Source organism: Loa loa, assembly GCF_000183805.2.
Source record: "Loa loa unplaced genomic scaffold supercont3.32, whole genome shotgun sequence".
In the NCBI taxonomy this organism is placed as follows: domain Eukaryota; kingdom Metazoa; phylum Nematoda; class Chromadorea; order Rhabditida; family Onchocercidae; genus Loa; species Loa loa.
The window spans coordinates 27,002-48,642 of NW_018108212.1; the positions used below are offsets into that span (position 1 = coordinate 27,002).

The following is a 21,641-nucleotide window of genomic DNA, read 5'->3' on the forward strand; positions in this document are numbered from 1 at the left end:
TTCGTTAAGTACTGATGGACAGTCCAAACGTTTTTCATTCTTATAATAAAACGTTTAAGGTGAAAATAACTTCCATATTATATGAGAGATTTGGCTATGATATTCTTCTTGATTCTTCTCTTCATCATTCAGATAGTAACACTGCAAATCAAACACGAATGTGTCATAATTTGAAAGTGTTTACCGCCCAATAATTTGTTGAGAGAAGGGTTAAAACCACCACACCGGAAAGAAAGATTTAAAATCCTACAAGGAAATCACCGAGAATACTAGCTAGGATAGTTTGAATCACAAAAGATTCATCCGTGATGATGCTACAAACGACACATCAACATTCTTTCACGGAAACTGAATCCTCCAGTGATCGCATTGGATTCCGAAGCACACAATTGCCATAAACAATTTAAAAAGTTCTTGTCTGATTTAGACTGTAAAATTTCTGACAGCATTTCAACGGTAAAGGAAATTTTATCGGACTTTATGCCGAAACCTCATTGAAAATGGCCAAGAAAAATGCCGGAAAAGACATCATTCGTCGCACAGAAACGAAAAAAGAATAAACATTTAAAATTACTGTTTTGTACTGACTTCAAACATAGATTTCCATTAGTATCAAGTCAGAGGTTTGGTATTTTTTGTTAATTAATTGAAATTTGTGAATTTCCGAATGTTTTGCTATAGGCTCCGGTCCTTCAGTTTAAATGCTGGCGAAGTTTCAACAAATATTGGAAAAACTGTACTCGAAATTCAGCAAAACTAACTGCTTACTTTGTCAACATATTTTTGTGATTCAATTTTTTCTACCAATAAATGTAATTCAAAATTTTGTTGACTTGATATATAAATGCAAGTCATCTTCTAATTAATCATTTTTCAGCCATAAAATATTGTCACTGATAGCATTAGCGTGAAAGTAATATTTATAACATCTTCATTTAGCATGTTGGACATGTTTTCAAGTTTCATTTACCTATCAACTATTTAACGTGGTAAATGTTGAACTTTGAACATTGACCAAAAGTTGTCAAACATCCATAAAGTTAGTCTGTCAAGTATTCCTGATGTAATTTCATCCTATAACATATTAAACAAATAATTATGATTTTATTTGATAATCATATTTAACGGTATGTGATGATAACTTCCGAAATTAGAATAATTCGGGGACAGATTCTATTTCAAAAATTGAGTCATTCGGTAAATTTTCATTTGAGACAGAAATCTGTGTAATATTGCTACAAATTTCCATGCCAAATTATAAAATATCTAACCATAAGATGAAAGAATGATTGCGTTAATGTTAAAAGAAACCGTGTCGTGGGAGGTCCTCAGTTTGATGACATTCAATGACTGTCATCTCATCAATCACCCCGCGACAATTTACATTACCAAATCCAATAGTGCTGCTGATCCAGAGTTTTGCACTACTCTATTGTTGCCAATACGATTAATGTCCACTCCATTCATCCAGTCCGATTCGATTCAATTTTCTCCGGAATTTCTTTTCCCATTAGAGCGGTAAACAGCAACAACACCGACAATGATGATATTAGAAAAAGGACCGTTACTTTTATCGTCTTGTTATATTTCTACTCTTCCATTCATCCTTCTCAGTTCTTTTTTTTTTTTATTTTCTTTATAAAAGGGGAAAATCGTTTATTTTCAATTCCTGTTTTGAGATGGATTTTCTGAACTTTTCCGAATTCTCAACATCTTTTCTTCATTTCGGTTCCTTTTTCCATTGTCTTCTGGTAGTTGATTTGCTCAAATACATCAAATCAGCCGTTGATCTTTCGACGTGTTTCATCATTTTTTCACACGACCTTTCACGCCTTACAGTCGTCTTGTGATTGACAAATTATAAAGTCGCTCATTCTTTTATATTTTCTCCTATTCAGTATAGTTTTCCATTTTGTACTATTTGACTCACATCTTCGGTTCATTCGGGTTTTCTTTAACTGATATACCGAAAGTTTATTACTTTCTGAAATGCCACTTTGCTGATCAAATTGATCAAATCTTATCCGTAAGCTTTGCTACCCTTAAGCTTGTCTTCTTTATTTTAAACAGATAGTGATGATATTGAATGCAGATAGAGGTTGAAATACGACACTTTGCTTTAAACTCGAAAACTAATGATATTGATTCTTTCTCTAATTTTTAAAGTTTCATGCCGAAGATTTCTTCAATACAATATAGAATGACCAAATTGACGGAAGATATTCTTGATTAAGGATAATCTTGGTATTGATAAAGTACAATTATAATTGGATTCGGAAAAATTCAAAAGAAATGTTAAATTTAATTTAAGTATCAATAATTATCAGATTCATATTATCAATATTAAATTTTATGCCATCGTTTTCTTCATCAGTTTAGATTCAATTCAGCGCGCCAATAATTCCTTTCAGTATTAGCTATCAGTAAGAATGAACAAATGAAAAATATGCATATATTCGATATAATTTGATCGTTGTACTGCAAAAATTGAAATATTTCCTTTGAGTACTGAAAAAAAATTAATAATAATAATGTATATTCAAGTTTACACAGCAATGCGTATACTTTCCTGCCAAAAATGAAAGCCAAAAAATATTTTTGGCTGATGACATTTACCTATACTAATACTAACTGTAATAATTAATAATCTATATAGATTGATAAGTCAAATGCGATTAATTAGATATTATTGTTCGGTTATTTTTGAAAAAGTTTTATCTATAATGAAATTCATTGAACTGCAATTTAATTTCACACACTAATGATGTTAATTAATACTTTTTGTTGAAATATACGACAAATTTTCAACTCGGTATTTTATAATATGCAATAGAGACAAAATATATATTGAATTTGGTTCTCAAGTAATGGTCGAAGTTATTTGAATTAAAACTTTTGACTGAAGTCTTAAGTAATGGTCAAAGTTATTCATTGTCATCTTCAAGTAGGTGAGGAAGCTAAAATTATATTTAAACTTGTCATTACAGCATAGCACATTGTTATGTTTTGTAGTACTGGAAGGTAAAAATTGTTAAACTATTTCAGAGAAATGTCACAAAAGTAAAATCAGTGGCGCTGTCATTATCATTGCTTTAATATATCTGATAATTTTGGAATAAAAATTTGGTGACCTCATTGCTTGACCATATCCGCTGATAAGAATCGCTTGACTGTTGCCTTGGTAATTGCGCATTCCTTTCAGCATAATTGTCCTCGCTGCATTTCTGTTATTTTGTTTATCCCGATTACCTCCAGATATTTTCCCAAATATTTTACTACTTCATCGAGCATTCTTACTATTATCACTGAGATTAATCCCGCTTTTTTCACTTTCTCTCTCTCTCTCTCTCTCGATTGCTGTTGAATAATGGAGCTACTTATTTCAATGATCGTTTCATTTCTATCATTAACAATTTCGACAACTGTGATAAGTCTCTTGACAATTGCAGTGATAACTCAGCTTTTGTTTTCTTAACTTTTATTCGAGATTTTCAAAATATTCCAACACTTTTTCTTAATTTATATTTTCTATTATCTTTTTTCAATAATTTATTAATATCATCATTATTCATTATTCATTATCACTATTATTTAATCAATTGGAGATATCATTCACTTATTATCTACTAGAAAATCGCTTATCGTTACTTTCTTCCAGAACTGTCCAACTTTTATGACCATTTTTACTACTGCTTGCCTTAATTATGTAAATTTACTTGAATAGCTTCAATTATTAAGAGCAGAGATTTCAGACAGAATCCTGTTGATTTTAATTAATATGATAACTTCATTTATCATTCACTTATCGTTATCACTACTGCTGTCATTTATGGAGCAACGATTATTTTCTCTATATTGTAATTTAATAAGCTACATATGATACTGATTCAAGAATTCGAAATTGTATTCATTCGATTAAGGATATTCTAATGAAATATACAATTGTCACAAATATGGCTATATTTGTTGTCATTGAGAAGTAAATCAGTACCGTACACTTTATATTTTGCTGAATTAATTGAATTAATTAAGTAAAGTAATTAAAGCTAATTAATTGGACGAACCATTTCGTTTTATCTAATAAAAAGAAAGTACATATGTGACGGACAACAAGTTTTTCCATCAAAAAAAAGAGACAATATATTAGCTATATAGATAGATCTGTTCGATTCATTTCAGCAAGGTACACTGATAATTTAAATTTACCGCGCGCTTTTTATCTTTCAATTTTTTATATTATCGGTATATTTGATTTATTCCAGTTACTTTGAATGAATTTCATCAAATTGATGCATTGAATTTGATGAATTCAGCGAAAAAAATTACTATCAAAAAAATGAACTGAATACTAACAAATGTCCTCATTTCATTTGCTTACATAGTTATTTTAGAAATTTGTTTCATTAATGAAATGGTTTTTCAATTGTTCACTTAGACAAAATTCAAATAATTTTTTTAAAATAAATATTGACTTGGATAAGTTTAGCCTTAATAATATAAAATGAATGAAATTTACTTTTCACAACCTTTTAAACATACATTCATCTTATAATTATAACATACGGCAGTATAAAAAAAAATTCAAATCCATTTTTTGGTATTACAATTTTTATGGAATTAAAAAATTATAAAGATGCAATAACGCTTTTATCTTGACAGTAATTACCGGTATATTTTAGAACTCTTAAAAGATGAAAGTGGGAAAAATGGACAAATGGATAATATTTAATCATGAATGTTTCAAAAGAGTGATTAGTTATATTATTTGTTTAACTTACTATCGCCTCATTTTTTCATCGGAAATTTTTGTCAATAAATCTTTACGTATATAAGGCTAATTTTATTTCACATTTAAATTATTTATCATTTACTTCATCGTAATTATCCTTTCTTCTTTTCTCTCTCTCTTTTTCTCCTCTCTTTCTCTTCTAATATTGTAATTTTTAAATTGTAATGTATGTGCATATTCTTATATTATTACAACAAATATTTCAAAAGAGTTACATTTGCCAAACTTTCTTGTTGTAAATATATTTAAAAAAAATAATTTGATTAATTGAAATTTTGGAAAAGTTCATTTTATCATCTGAATTGATGATATTTTCGATAATAATATCATTGCTTCGCAATTATTTTTTAATTTTTTCATCAATTCTTCCTTTTTTTTTCACTTCTTTATACTTTGGAATTATTGTATTAATATCTTTAATTCATCACATTTTGTAAATAAAAAACTAATGTTTTTTTGATGAAATGCCCAATAACCAAATATGACGTTTACTTCGTTTTATCTTGATGTTAAGATTCAAAACTGCTAGATAGAAGGAATAAATAGGGGAGTTATATTATTGCTGTTAAAAAAATCCTGGTGAAATTGTCGTAACTTTATTCAAATTATTACCTGATCCATGATTAATTAGTTTCTAGATAATCAAAAGTCATCCACTCTAATAATTAGCCCAAAAATAGGCGAAATTATTAAAATTGTTTTTCTGGTTGAGTAAGCAACCTATAGCTTTCGAACCACTTAATCATAACATGCAGCAAATACTTTCCATCCCAATAAAAGAATTAAAATTATCTGGAACACAAGTCTATTCTTCTAACACTGCCTAATTATTTATTTTTGGGCTTATAGAAATTAGTGAAAAAATTGTGTTATATATTATAAAATCATATATTTATGTTTTTATTATGCCTAAATAATTCACACTAAAACTGCAAATGACTGTCAGAAAAAATTTTGAACAAAATTTAATAAATAAACAATAATTGAACAGATCTTGGCATATAAATAATGAGTTCTTTCGCCACAAATGTTTGATAATTAACTGACTTTTTATATTAATTAACGCTATGTAAATAATGGTGCTTAAATGAAACGAAATGAAAGGGAAAACTTTTTGTCCTTTCTTTCTGAAGGATGAAAGAAATCAAAGAGGTCAATCTTTGACTGACCTCTTCTTTTCATTGGTTTTTTCACAATTCATGCCATTCAATTAGCATAATCAAAGGTGGAAAGAAATGGAATAATGCTGTTCCAACTTTTTCTAACTTTTTCCAATCCATCTTTCTGTTATTGTAAAACTTAAGATGTAATTTTCAAATTGTTTGATTAGTATAGTTTGTGTAAATCAACATTTTATTAGATGATTCGAAATTTCGGTTTTTTTATAAAAACATAAATGAGACTTACTTTGTCAAAGTGATATTATTTTTATCAGATGTTTTTTAAATTTAAACACGTAGTCTTCTTTTAAATCTAATTGATCGATTTGTTTGTAAAATTTTCTAATCCAATCTACTATTGATTCAAGTCTATGTACGATATATTCATGTGGTAAATAAAGTTTACAAAACTAAGCAAATAAAAGATCATTCTGGTCTTTAGAGTTGTTGTCCCTTCCTCTAACTCTGGAGAAAAAAGAATGTTAAATTAATTATGAAATAAAATTTCCAATTATATGCAAATAAATAAGCTGCTAATAATGAATATTTAATTTCTGACCTTTTGACTTTCAAAAATTGCCAAATAATAAAAGCAATGGAAAATTTGGATCCTCTCTGTTATAATAACCTTTGCTTTTTGTAATAAAAATTGAATTTTCAATTTTAATTAGCGCGTTTCCATGCTGATGATATCGTTTAAAATAATTATTATTGTATTTATTAGCTTTCTCACAACATTCCTAATTTCAAAATGCAAATTAATGATGGATCATTGATTGAGGTTGATGATAGCGACGCCAATTGATCCTCTTCTACTGGATATGTCAAATCGGGCGACAATACGACGCCGTTTTAATGTGAAACAATCGTGAAATAAAATGATTTGGACTTGAATGAAAATAAATATACGATTCATTTTTCCTTTTTTCAAATGTTGGATTTCATATTTTGACTTTATTGTTGAATTGTACTTTGATTTTAATTTTAATTATCAAATTAGTTTTATATTAGCTGAAAAAAAAGGTGCACATTAATTCGTTGAAATTTGTTGATTGAAAGCTTAGGTAATTGTAAATCATTGGGTAAAGTTGTTAACAAAATGATGCGGCTTTAATCAAATATTTACTCAAGTGGGATCGGTAAACTTCTGAAGTTGATTTAATGACGTCAATAAATATTTGGAATTTTTCATTCTTTTAAAGAAAATGAAAAGAACCAAATTTTGCAATATAATAAAAACTTCATTTCTTCCTCTTTCAGTTCCTTTTCTAACAATCAAAGTTATGTATAATTTATGGAAGTTAAAATGAGGGAAAGGTTTTTACACAAACTTTAAACGAAATTAAAAAATCGAAAAATTTTTAATTGGATTTGAAAATTTTGTAAGAAAAAACAATTTAAAATGTGAAGAATGAAAAGTAACGAACAAAGAAATGATCAAATTTCTCACTATTTAGCACTTTTTATTATTCATTGCTGATATTATTAATAATATCTAATATTACGCAATAACATCAATTTTCTGCCGAAAATTCATGACAGTCAACCTGATTAAATCTACTGATAAACCGGAAAAACAAATGGTTCCATCTTATCTGATGAATCATTATCATCCGACGTCAAAATTAAGCAAAATTCTGTTTTGGAATGAAAAAAGTCTGTAAAAAAATGGGCGCAAAAAACTTTTAAAAATCAATAATATTTTTATATTATCATAAGGGACGAAAAAGATCTCACGATTTTAAGGAGGATAAAAAAAAGTTTTCTGCTAAATTGTCTCACAGAAAAAGTATTATATTGCGAAAAAAAAGGCCAAACTTTTACATTTGCTTACATAAATGAAATTTTATCGAAAAAAGTTGAAACTAAAAAATTTGAGAAATTTTAAAAATTAGTGTCTTTTTGTCTTTTGCATGCCATTTTCTATCTATTTTGACGAGTAAAGGCACTACTATTAACGATAAATTTCAGATTCGTTAAAATGATCAAGGAATTGAAATGCCGAAATTCTATCTTCTAATTATTTATTCCATGCTATAAACTTTGTATCAAACTGAGTCTTTTGAATAAATCTTTAATTTTTTGATTTCGATTTTTTCAATTATGCATAATTTCAGGTTATTTGCGATGGAAACATGCGTAGCAAAGATTTATATTTTGACAGTCATACTCCTTACTATTACGTACCATTCATTTATTGGCAATGAGCATTGCATCATTGCCGCTTATCACTGATAAGATAGTGACTTGTTGAGAAGGAATATTTCCGCTACTACCATCGAATGATTCACGTTATGACGGAATATTTTCGTTTTTGGTCAAAATTTCCTTTTAACCACTCACTATCGCTATTGATGATAACCGTTTGGATAATCATCTTATCATTAGCAGCAACAAATGTGCAGGTTTATCAGTTGCTTATTATTTGTATAATTTTAGCAATTATAATTTGGTCTAATTATTTTCTTGCATACTTTAGCTTCTTCAATTCAATGATAATTTCAAGAGTTTGAGGAAAGTGTACGTCAAAATCAAGCTATTAAGATACATTTTTTCCTTATCATGGATAAGTAAACAAACTTTAAGCTGCGGACATTGCTTTACACAATTATTGTCATCGGAAATCTTTGGTTACTTCTTGGTGACAGTGATATGATTAGATACGTTCATGCCAGCCTCGTTTAGTCATTGAACAATTTTGCTTGATTTGATATTTAAACTGCCAATCATTTTGATTTCTATCAAATTTAATAACGAAGTGTGGATGTAATGCTTTTACTATAATGTTAAAATGAATTCCTAAAATTTAGACAGAAATGAATTTGTTGAATAAATTGAGGCTTAAAATTTATTGTTAATTTGTATAAAAGAGATAACAAGCGAAAAGTATCACTTACTTAGATAAGAGAATATCATCTTGATGATGAATGGCAACTGATAAGTGACAATTTGATGACCTATCCATAACCAATATCCACCTGTCTATGACGATTTAACCATGACTAATACAAACCCTTGGTCATAGCTAAATTTGAAAATTTGAAAATTTAAGTTTAAAAGCAAATATTTATAATATTTTGCGATAGATCCTCACATTTTAATGATAATAAAAAGTGTTAATTTAGTAAATATTCACGGAAAAATGAATTATTCAAAAAACAGAAAAACAATCAAACATATGAGATATGATTTTGAAACTTTTTTAATAATTTCAAATTAAAATTCTGTCAATATTCCTGTTATTAACAAATTATATTATTCCATATGATGCTGATTTTTTTTCTACTTTTTGATCCTTAATGATTGATTAAAGGAATTTATCAATTTTAAGGCAAATGATAAGACAGTGATGACACTGAATGATTTGACCGAAGCAGTCATCGAACGAAGTTGTTTGTGTGGACGAAATAATGAAAATTTTAAAAAAAACGATGAATATTTACTATTGCTATTGAAAATTTCATCAGTTCGAATAGTAAGCACATTACAAAATCTTGCCCATCATATTAATGGTAAGTCTATTGTTATCTTATCATTTTTATTTTATCATTTAATTGAAATGACATCTGTCAAATGGATTTTAAAGATAAATAATAATAATAAATGATGATTCTATCATAATTCCTATGCTGTATATCTTAATAGTTGTAATAGGCAAACGATAGATGATAATCCAAATGTATAAATCTTTTAGTAGTTGAATGAATATTCATAATATATTACTCTAATTTACACACATATATATTGTAAGAAGCATATTTTCTTTATGTTGATAAAGTTGAAATTATATTAATCGTTAGGATATAATAGTTTTACTAATATACTAAAGTATTAATATACTAAAATTAATATACCAAAACTTCATAGTTTTATTAATATAGTTTTTGTGCAATCATTCGCCTGATACTAATAACTCTTAGGTTTTAAATTATGATATTTATTGAGTTGAATTTCCAGCAGAAATTACTTATCTTATCGAATTAAGTCGATGGAAATTACTTGAAGAAATGTCAAAGTATTTCCCCCGATTATTTTATCAGCCATCTGTAATCGATTCGATCGATGCTCTTATTGATAATATTCGTAATCAACTTTTCATTACAACGGTTCATTTTGATGAAATTAGATTTAAAGTACCACAAGTGATAGTTTATGTCCAAGTTCTGACATGTTATTTTTGTTAAAAACTATTTAATCAATCGATACAGTATCTTCCATCAAAAAAATGTTCAATAATAGTCATTATTGACAGATGACAATATTTTTCATTTGTTCCGTTGACTATTAACAATTATTTGAAAGGTCAAAAAATTGAAGTTAGTATTATAAAATTCTGAATTTAACAAAATTTTATAATTTGTTTCATTTTTTTTTCAGGAAATTTCACCACAGCAAATTGAGAATGAAATTGAAAAAACAGTTCAAGAATTCTTCGTACAACTTATTCCGGCAACATTTCTTTGCATAACAACGGGTCCATGCAAATCAGTATCACAATCATATGCCAATTGTTTGCAGAATAATTCACCATTTTGGAGAACATTTTTTGGAATGGAACCAGATAAACTAAGTGCCAATTTATGGCAAACAGTGATGAAATATCGTCTCATGGAAGATACTATCGATAAGTTACACAGGTTAACACTTCGTTTTTACAAGTAATAGAGGGAAAAAAAAGGAAAAAAAGAAGTTTCCACTAGAAAGTCATTTCCTGAATGTTAAGTATTATACGCAACAAAAAACGTACACTGTAAGTTTTCCGGAAAACCATACTTAAATACAGGTGTTATGATGGCAAAAAAATTGCAAAAATGCATTCCGGAAAGTTTTACTGAAATACTAAATATGATAAGGGAGAAAAAACGCTGCAGGAATGTATATCTCATATAATCTTTCATCAAACTGAAAGAAATTTGTTTAAAAATTAAAAGAAATTAAATTAGCCATAACAAAGGGGAATTCTTGCTTGTTTTGTTGTTTGTTGTCACAAACTTTAATTAACGAAGTTAATTTGAATTTTATCAGTTGGCATTTTTTTAGATTAGCCATGGAAGTGGAAGTTGTTAATAATTCGTGCATAACAAAACATGCAAATGTGATGGCAAGTTGTGCATCAATTTGTATTCCAATGAAACAAGAGACGATCAATCACTGCAGTGATGATTGCAAACACGCAATGCATGAATGTTTGCGCGAAGGTGCAAGTGATTGGGATAGTTTCATATCAGTTTTGCAGAAATTAAGTACCAATTTTGACAAAGGTTTCACTGAGGTATATTTTATGGATTTAATTTTTAATTGACAACGCATTTGTAAATCTATCAGCTGAATTTATTTATTCATTTCCACATCAATTAACTTGGTCACTTTATCGTTTTTTTTTATTTAGTTGCATTATTTTTCATCTAATTATATTCTCCATTTCGAATAACAATTTGTTTTCTTAGAAAGGATGGAATGGTAAATTTTATTCACAATGAAAGAGTTTTGTGAATCCTTCAATTTTATAGTCAAAATCAACATCACTTAAATGTTTTCTCAGCGTGACTCTCATCTAATGCTTAATTTGAATTGTCAAATTTTTTTTATGAAACAGTATAAGTAATATTTTCTCATGATGCAGCAGTTGCAAGTCATATGGGATGGAATATTAATTAAGATAATTAGTAGAAAAAGGTAGATAAAGTGCGGCAGTTGATTGTTTCCGTTTAAACAAAATTAAGCTTTGAACTAGTCAGAAACAAATATTTTTTAAAGATGCTTTTCAGAATTTATCCAATAGTAATGAGCATCTGACACTGCCATAAAACTTATTAATTACCTAATTACAATTATTATCACGATAAATCTTTTTTAGCTTGAAAAGGGTGTCATTCGATCCATTTCTTATGCAATGGAAATGCAAGCTCCAATGATTGCTAAAACGATACTAAGGAAATGTGGACGGATAAATTTTGCTAAAACACCAGATAACATCCGACATATTGATTATCAGAAGCCGGACCCGGTACAAAAACGAGTAGTATTTACGATCCGGCAGGTAAAATAAAAAAGATAAAAAATATAAGCAGCAAAGGATGACTTAAATAAGTCTAACTTATGTAATCTTCAGAGTATTTTCGTAAAAAAATACCAACCAACCGGAATTTTCAAAATTTTAAACATTTATACCTTTTACTTGGTATCTTCAAAGGAAAAATCTAACGTAATAAAAACATAATCGGAACGTCACAATTATTTATTTTCATCTTTTAAATATTTAATCAATAAATGCATAGCTATATTTTCCATCGTTTAATTTAAAATAGAAAAAAACTGAATGGAAATACAAATTTTACCAAATTTTAGAATTCAAAAAGCAAAAAAAAGACGGAAAAATTTATGTTTTACTTTTCCTTTCAAGAAAATAGCTAATTATGTAGCAAAATATCGTTATATGCATTTTTTTTTTTTGATTGATTGAGAGTTGAAGAAGAAAAAAGATAGATGTAAGCATCAGTTGGTAATACACAAACAAATGTTATGTGAATAAAACAAGAAAAAAGAAAAAGGATGATATAACACAGCAAAAGCATTCAAATTGTTAAGCTAATTTTGAAGTATAACAGGAAGAATAACTTCCCTTCTATTACTTATTTATTTATATGCTTACTCGTAGCAATTGTATTCAAAAATTTTCAGGGATAAGGTTTGTTTAAAATTTATGAAGAGAACAGGTGAATAATAGTTTTCGAATTAAATGCAAAGTAATTTTAAATAAGAGAATTAATCAATTCTTTTTCTTTTTGTTAAAATGGTAGTTTCCAGATTAAATGAAAAATAGTTTTAAATAAGAGGATTGATTAATTTTTTTCTTTCCTTTTTTGGTTTCTTTCTTTCAAATTTTAAGCAAATTTTATCATTTAAAAAAGAAGAAAAACCATATTTGTGATTATTTATTAGAGTTAGAAAAAGAAGAATGGATAAAATAAGATATTTTTAAGCATATAACAAATTGTATAACCAAGAAAATTTTCGAAAAAAAAAACTTGAGACAAACTGTAAAGATATACAGTCGATGGTATCATAGCAAAGATAATATTCTTGAGAAGAGAGTAGTGTGTTCATATACTTATTTCAAATATAAATTAAAATTAATTTCAATACTAGGAACGCTTAATCTAAGATTACGGTTCAAGTCAAAAGGAATTAAAAGCTGCATTGAAATGAAACCATTAAATAATTTAAATTATCATTCAAGCAATCTATCACCACTCATAGAAAACAAAATGAACAATCTAAAGGTCGAAGAAGGCTAAATAACTTATCTAATGTCAAATTTCTAGAAATCATAGAAGTCTATCAGGAATGTCTAACAGATAGCTACATTTTAATAATTCAATTTTTTTTTCTTAATTTGGATGCATAAATGATAATTATTTATTTTTAGATTTTAATCTCTTCTTTTTTTTTTGTTGCCTCTTATCCGTCCTTTCGTAATCGTCATTCTAAAATTTTTTAAATCAAATATGTCAATCAGTGATGGGAAATTTATGCTTTCCTCTTTTTTTTTATTTTCTCATTCATTACAACGAATGGTTTAATTAAGTTTTTCTAAAAAAGAAAAGATGATAATTCATCAAAATGATGCATAAAATGAAGTGAAAAAGTTGAAATCATAGCGCATATTTGTTAGTGCTAATAATTCATAAAATTTTTTCAATCTATCCCTTTCTTTTCATTCTCTTTTCCTCAAAGATTTTAATTTTTTGTCAATTCTTTTTTTTTTGAAATAATCCGAAACAAAATAGTATGATAGGAAGAAAAACTTTGTAAATTTACTTTGAATAATAATCAATCATTGAAATTTTAAAAGAAAAATGATAGGAAATCTTTGAATTTCCCTGAAAAATATGCATTCAATGAAAAAAGAGAGGAAAGAAGTTATTTGATAAAAATACGTTCAAACCGTATGTTTGAAGGAATGTGTTGTGTGAAAACACTATTAATCTCTTTGGTTTTTAAAGAAAGAGAAAGCGCAAAAGTACCGGTAAACAAAGAATTATTTCAGAACTGCAAAAGGTTTCGATAGTTTATTTTTGGTAAATTTTGAGAAATTATTTTGATGAAACAAAGAAAAGAGAGTTGTATAGTAATGTTTTAAATATTATATAATTTAGAATTATATTGTTTTTTTCTTCCATTAATAACTCAGAGATTCCTCAAACACGATAAATGTATCACTCGAATATGATACCGTACCACTCAAATATGACACTGCATTATCGAACATGATACCGTACTATTCAAACATGATATTGTATATTAAATAGAGTAATTTAGTATCATAAATAAGAAAAAGATAAGAATACAGTATGTGTTTAAATCAATTTGCACTAAGAATGTATTCTTTGCATATATTCCTCCTCTCTCTCTCTCTCTCTTTCTTCACCTCTAAATAAAGGAAATTTGAGTAATTTTATCAAGTTATAAATTTAATTTGTACAAACCATGCAAAAATTAATCTTTAAAATCGATTAACTTATTCATTTCTAGCCTGTATTTCATTAATGCAAGTGCAATTTATTCAGATTAGCTAAAAAATATTTCAAGAACATGACAATTCGAAATCAAATTTGGAACCAAAAAATCAAAAACCAAATTAAAAATTCTTTTACTTTTATTAGGTGACGGCCTGATGAAAGAATTTAAGCTGTGCTTTTAACATCAAGTTGAAAATAACGCTAAGTTTTTGAATATACCAGTAATACTATTATTACTATTAGTATTCGAATACTTAATATCAAATTAAAATAATACTAATATTACTAGCTGGTTCTTTCTTTTTTGCTTTCCAGTTTACGGCATATGTTGGATGGTGGCGACAACTTGTCAACAATATTTGTAGTAATCCACCACGAACATCAAAGTGTTGGAACAGTACCGTTCTTATTGATAATAGGTAAACCTTCTGCTTTTTTATTTCATTTTTTTTAATTTCATCTATTTTTAATTTGCTGGAAATGATCTTTATTTAAATTTAACTATTTTATTGGCAGTATTTGAGCAATCAGACTGAATAAGTATTTGAGTATTAATAATAAAATATTTTAAAAACAAATTTTAAATTTGCATAATAAGTGAAATGAATAAAGATAATTCTCAGTAATCATTCGAAATAAATCACATATTGATAACAGGAATTGCTTCGAGTTTTTTTTCTTTTTACTTTAATAGGCAGTAATCAATGGAGAGAAAATATCAAAACTCAATCAATCTGTATTCGTGTCGGTTACTTCAAATTGTTGTCCTTCTAAAAATGCCTTTTTTTTTTGAGGGTCACTTTTAGAAAGGAATCTGTTAGGTTTTGTTTTTGGTGCAATATTTCGTTGATGAAATTGGAATTTTATAATTAAATGTCAAATATAATTTCCTATAAGCTTTTAGAATAGTTATATGATAATTTTTCTGATAAAAACTTTAAACAGGAAAAAATTTAATTCGAATTTTTCAAGTTTCGTCATAGTGCCATCATTTGTGATGTTATTATGTGCAATGATAAGTAATCATAATCATAGATTGAATTAATGGTTATAGTGAAAACAATATACTAAAATGAAGTGATAGTTATACATTTATTTTTTCTTATCATTTGATGATTGATAAAAGAACAACAAAACAACAAATATTTGTAAAAATAATGGAGAGAAAATAAGAAAAAAAAGGAAAAATATAAAGGTAAAAAGAGTTTTTATCGAGAAAATTATCGTGCAATCTTTTTAAAAACTCATAAAAAATTATATTCAATTTTTAATTGATAAACAATTATATTAAATAATTAATAAAAACTTTTTTTTTAATATAAATAGCATTGCATTGTAAATTGCGTTGCATTTCTTTTTGTTTTTCTGTTTTCAAATATTTACTAATTTAAATTTGATCGATCTTTTTTTTAATACTTATCATTTAATAATGATAGGAAATAGACAGAGAGAGAAGAGGAGAATGAAAAAAAGTGTGAAGTGAATAGAGAGGAAATGAATTCTCGAATAAAAATGAACATGAAAATTTAAATGAAATGAGAAAGAATCATTCGTGATCGAAAGGTGAAGGGCGCAAAATGATGAAAGACGAAATCATCTCCGTCCTTTTCTTCTCTATGTACCTTTTTGATTGTCAGTCATCATCTTTTTCCGTTCAGCCATTTCATTTACATCCTTTTCCGAAATTCCGTTTTTTTTTCCTCCATCCTCATACTTTACTGTCATCTTATGATTCCATACTTTTCGTTTACCTCTTCCCCTCCCCCTCCCCCCTCCCCGTTATTATCACTATCTTACATTTTTTAACTGATATGATTGCTTCCCTTCTATCATTTCGCCTCTTTTTTTTATTACATGTGCGATAAATATTTCCTTTTCTTTTTCATTTTTTGCAAAAAGAAAGTTTCATATTCAATTTATTCGCAGAAATAGTTTGAAATGTGAGATTTACTCAATTTTTATTTGATTCAGTTTAATCAATTCTAATACAAATTACTATACCCAATTTATCATTTTCAGTTATTCAAATTTATTACCTATTACTTTTTTATTACATTTAAGATTTTTCTTCACCAAATTTTTATTTGATTTTTTTAAAAAGTTATTTTAGTAACATTGATTTATTTGCAAACAGTTATTGTGATATTTCATTAGTATTACAATTTTCATGTTTACTATTTTTTCCCATTTTATGAGAATATTCAGTAATATTCATAATTTAAAATAGGAAATCATATTTGTATTACTTGATCAAATTTATTTACTTTTTTATTTCCTTATACCATAAAAACTGATATTGTAAAGCAGGATTAAAAAAAAATGAAAGAGAAATTGAAAGAGAAAAGATGAAGAAAGATAGGAAGGCAAAAAAGTGAAAAAGTAGAAGGACTTATCCTCTTACAAAACAAATATTTCGTAAAACTTTAGATGTATTCTTAGCGACAATAAATTAATTAACAAAAGCAGATTCGATTCTTTAATTTATTTCCCACCTCTCATTATCTAATATTACTTCCTTATTTATAAATCATTATTTCAATAATTCTTTTTAAACTTTTATCAACTCATCAACAACTGCTTATTCTATATTTCTCTAATGATAATTATAATATAGCTTAATCATAAGTTGGTAAAGTTAAATCATGATTCCTTTCCTTTTTCCATTTGTCGATTTCATTTTCAAAACTATCCCATTTAGTCATCCTGTTTTTCAGTTCTTACTAATGTATCTTCTTGATTAATTTCAATTCTCCCGTGATATATATTTTCCAGCATATCTCTTTCATCCTGTTTTTTTTTTCCTACCGATCTGTTTCGATTTTCACATTCCCTTGGAACACTGCTGTTTACTTATATTGTTGTAGCTATAGTAGTTTGTTTGGTATTAATACTTAACTTTACCTTGATGAGTGGTATTTTAATGGGAAATCCCATAGATGATTTAAAATGGTTTTCGATTTCTTTTTCAACTTCAACTTCAACACAACTTTCAATTCAAAATCAAATTTTCAACTTTCTAAATTTTATACCATTTTCATTTTTACATTTCGGTATAATATTGGTTTCTTTTTTCCTTTTCTTTGTTTTTTTCTTTTGTCATTGTTTTGTGTTTTCAAACATTTCCAAACGCAGTAACAGTTACTTTTATACCATTTTATCGAAATTTTGCAATATTTACTCATAATTATCATCATTACTTGTTATCATTTATATAACTGTTATCATTGTGATCATTCAGTTCACGCTGCAAGAAAAAAAGCTTTCATTTTACACTGTTTTATCAAAAAATCTGTAACATTTACTTACCATTATCATGATTACTTTCATTACTTGTTATATTTGCTTATTATTATTTATTATTGTTATTGTTATTATTATTATTATTATTGTTATTATTATTGTTATTATTATTATTATTATTATTAATTATTAATTATTAATTATTAATTATTAATTATTAATTATTAATTATTAATTATTAATTATTAATTATCAATTATTAATTATTAACTATTAATTATTAATTATTAATTGTTAATTGTTAATTGTTAATTATTAATTATTAATTATTAATTATTAATTACTAATTATTAATTACTAATTGTTAATTATTAATTATTAATTATTAATTATTATTAATTATTAATTATTATTAACTATCGTGATGGTCGAATTCACAACCACACTTCACTTTTGCTGAGAAATTCAGGATTTGTGAGAATTCATTGAGATATTTGTTAAAGAACAAATAAGTGAATGGAAGAATGAGAGAGAAAGACAAGCAAAAAGAATCGAAGGAACGAGAGGAAAAAAAATGAAAAGGAAGACAATTGCCACCTACGAAGCGGTAACATTCTATCTTCTACACGGCCCACCACATATCTCAGGCCATGATTTCCTCTCATTGTGATCAGATTCAAAAATTAATGAGGTCTTAACAGTCTGCCTTTGTGAATTATTCATTATTATTGTTATCATTATCACTTTGATACTATTATCATTAGAGATATGATAATAATATCATTATCGTTGTTTAGAGAGAAGAAATGATAAATTATTTTAGTGTTCATCAGGAAATTGATTGGAAAAATCAGATAAATATGTAATATATATATTCCAAAATTTTTCCATGAATATCAAATCTTTTATAAATACTATTAGTAATGTGGGATAAGTTAAAGTTATGCCTATCGAACAGCAATATCATTAGTACAAGTATTATTTTAATCATTGTTATCTTTATAGCTTACTAATTATCGATATTGCAGTCATTGTCATCTCCAACATCATTATCTTGATTATCGTCGCTGTAATTACTATCATCATTATCATTGTTATCATTGTATTTTTTCACGTTATCTTTATCGTTGTACCACCATTGTTTATCATTATCGTATTTGTTTCATTGTCGTATTTGTTGTCATAATTGTCGCATACTATGACGATAATTTATTCAATTTCAAAATTCATAAACAATTCAAGCGGTGCATTTTAAGTGAAGATTATTGCTGTAATTAATGCTATTAGAATCAAATGAATATTTTATATAATTACTTATTATAAACTATTCATTCTCAATAATTTTTGTTTTTGTTTTTTTCTTTCACAGTCCATCTTTAATTTATTCTTTGACAAAACTATTTTTATAAATATGTTTTTCTCTTTGTTACACCTAAGTACTTTTTTAAATCTCTCTTCCTGTGCCATTAAATCGATTCTTTCCTTTAATCCTTAGCGAAAAAAGTGCTTGTTTCTGTTGAAGTAACACTTTATTCAAGTTCAGTTCACTTTCATACTAAATTACTCGTTCAATTCGTTACTTTCATTTAAGTATCATCCCATTAAGTTTTATTACTTTTCTTAGTTCACATTCTTTTTCGAATAAATCTAAACATGTTTTCAGTTTCAAATTCTATCTTTTCTTTCGAGCAACTTTCAAAAAAAGAAAAAAATTCAATCCATCTTGACTTAATATGAGTCTCTAACTTTAATATCATGCTAGTCATTGATTTATTTTTAAGCTAGTTTTCGATTGACTTTAGTAAACCTTTAATTTAATGTTAAACTAGATTTTTAATTATTTACAATAAATTTTGTTGAATTTAGAGAATGTCATATCCCATATAACAAGCGTAATTTTTGTTCCCACATTCGCCTCTTCTTCTCGTTATCTTAATTTAATATGCTTCTGTAATTTCGAATAACCGTTTTAAAAAGCTTACTCCTTGACAAATTGTGCATTTTTTTTAAATGACGATAAGTTTAATCTTTATTTATGTAGTTCAAGAAATTTTAAAGCTTTCACATCAAATTTAGTAAGACTTTTTTTCTTTTTCAAAGAACCAGTCCATCTGGTAAACTAATTTGATCGATTGGTGTAATAAAAACATTCCCGTAGTGTATGAAATCCTCTACGAAACTTTTACGATGTTTATCACTAGAAATTGGCAAAATTCAGACCATTTTATGATAATACTTTGATAATTTCAATTTATTTGTTGGAAAATATATCTTACCACTACCAGAAGCTTATCTATCTAACATTGCAAAATGATATCCAGCATCCAAAATATCGCTGGTATCCCTTTTTGCAACATTAGATTGATAAGCTTCTGATAATATCTCTACCTAAAATTCCTCTTCATATTGTTGGATTATCTAGAAGACAATTAATATTTATGAAAGAATCTCAGGTCTGTCTTAGTTCCTCTATTACGTTCAAAAACTTCAATTAATTTTCTTGGTAAATTAACGACATTTTGTAATCCTTTAAAAGTCATATTGGAAAGTCATTTTTTTCACTAGTCCATCAGTGACATCCAAACTATCGTCAAATGAAAAATCCACATCTTAGAATAGTAAGCTTCATCATTCTTTTCTCCAAATTTTCATTCCGCATTAATTTCAATCAAATTGAACAATCTATAATTCTATACCTAAAATGATAATATAGAGTTTCATTTTTTTTTCTACCTGAAATGATTATGCCTAAGATTTTATACCAGAAATTACAATATATTTAACTAGTCAAGAGTTTTTGGAAAAGGCTTTAATTTCCATAATACAATATTAGGAAAGAGTAATGCTAATTTCGAAAATGAAAAAGGCAAAAAAATGAATGACACAAAAATATGTAAATTTAAGATTATTTTTTGATTTATGCGGTAATTATGAAAAAGTAAAAAAGAAAAAAATTAACAAACATCGTAGAGTTGAATGAAATTATGATCAAAATGAAAAAACCACAATGAATTTGGAGCCAAAATTTACGGAGCGAAAAAGTGGAAATTGAATTTCACTATTAAGTAAAGTATAATTAATTATTACTATCACCTATTATATCTATATTTGTCTAAATGCTTAAATTATATTCATGTTAAACAATGCTACAATTTAAATATTGAAAATAGTAAACATTTAAAAAAACGCGATAGGAAGTTGATGAATCCAATTTTGAAAAGGTAAATTTAAAATTTAAACAAAACATCTATTAATCTTTTAAAATTTTAAGCAAACAAAAAACGACAAAATTAATTGAGATTTAAAGGAGAAAGTGCGTGAGGGAGAAAGAGATGAATGAGAGATAAAAGCAGAAAAGACTGAAAATAAAAAGTAATCAAATGATTGAGATATTTCTTAATACATTTTAAGCAAATTCGTGTGATTTTTGCATCATTTTCGTTACATGAAAAGAGATGGAGAAAGGTAGAATGAGAGAGAGGTAGAGAAAAAACGAGGACGATAAAATTATTTGACAATTTATAATTCAAAAAAAAAGAATCAAATGCGCTATTGTCACTATCAAAACTCTTTTAGTCCCTTTTCACATATTATCCCTAGTGAAATTGTGAAATGTCAACTTATTATCCATCCTTTTTTTCTGTCTTCAATTTATTTCATCCAAAAAATTTTTCGTCATTTCATTTCTTCCAATATTTTTTGCTAGCTACTATTTGACCGATGTTTTGTCAAGAAAAGCAGAGATGAAAAGTAAAAAAGAGAGGGAAAAGAGTTGGGATAATTTCTCGAAAATTTTTGGATTCATATTTGAATATCGTTTTTTTTCTTTGTTTTGGGAAAAAATTAAAAAGATGGAAAAATAAATGAGAAAATTTTGGTGATTTGATCGAAATCTTTTCCCTCTCTCTCTCCCTCTCTCTCTCTCTCTCT

General features: G+C 26.8%; 1 protein-coding gene across 1 annotated transcript; it reads left to right on the forward strand.

The window, feature by feature from the left end:
- Positions 1 to 9,298: 9,298 nt before the first annotated feature.
- Positions 9,299 to 11,998, forward strand: LOAG_05120 (hypothetical protein; the record flags this gene model as incomplete). Its single annotated transcript, XM_003140657.1, has 5 exons — positions 9,299 to 9,461; positions 9,907 to 10,055; positions 10,327 to 10,586; positions 10,990 to 11,221; positions 11,807 to 11,998. The coding sequence occupies 5 exons, from the start codon at positions 9,299 to 9,301 to the stop codon at positions 11,996 to 11,998; spliced, it is 996 nt and encodes a 331-aa protein (XP_003140705.1).
- Between the last annotated feature and the right edge of the window lie 9,643 nt (positions 11,999 to 21,641).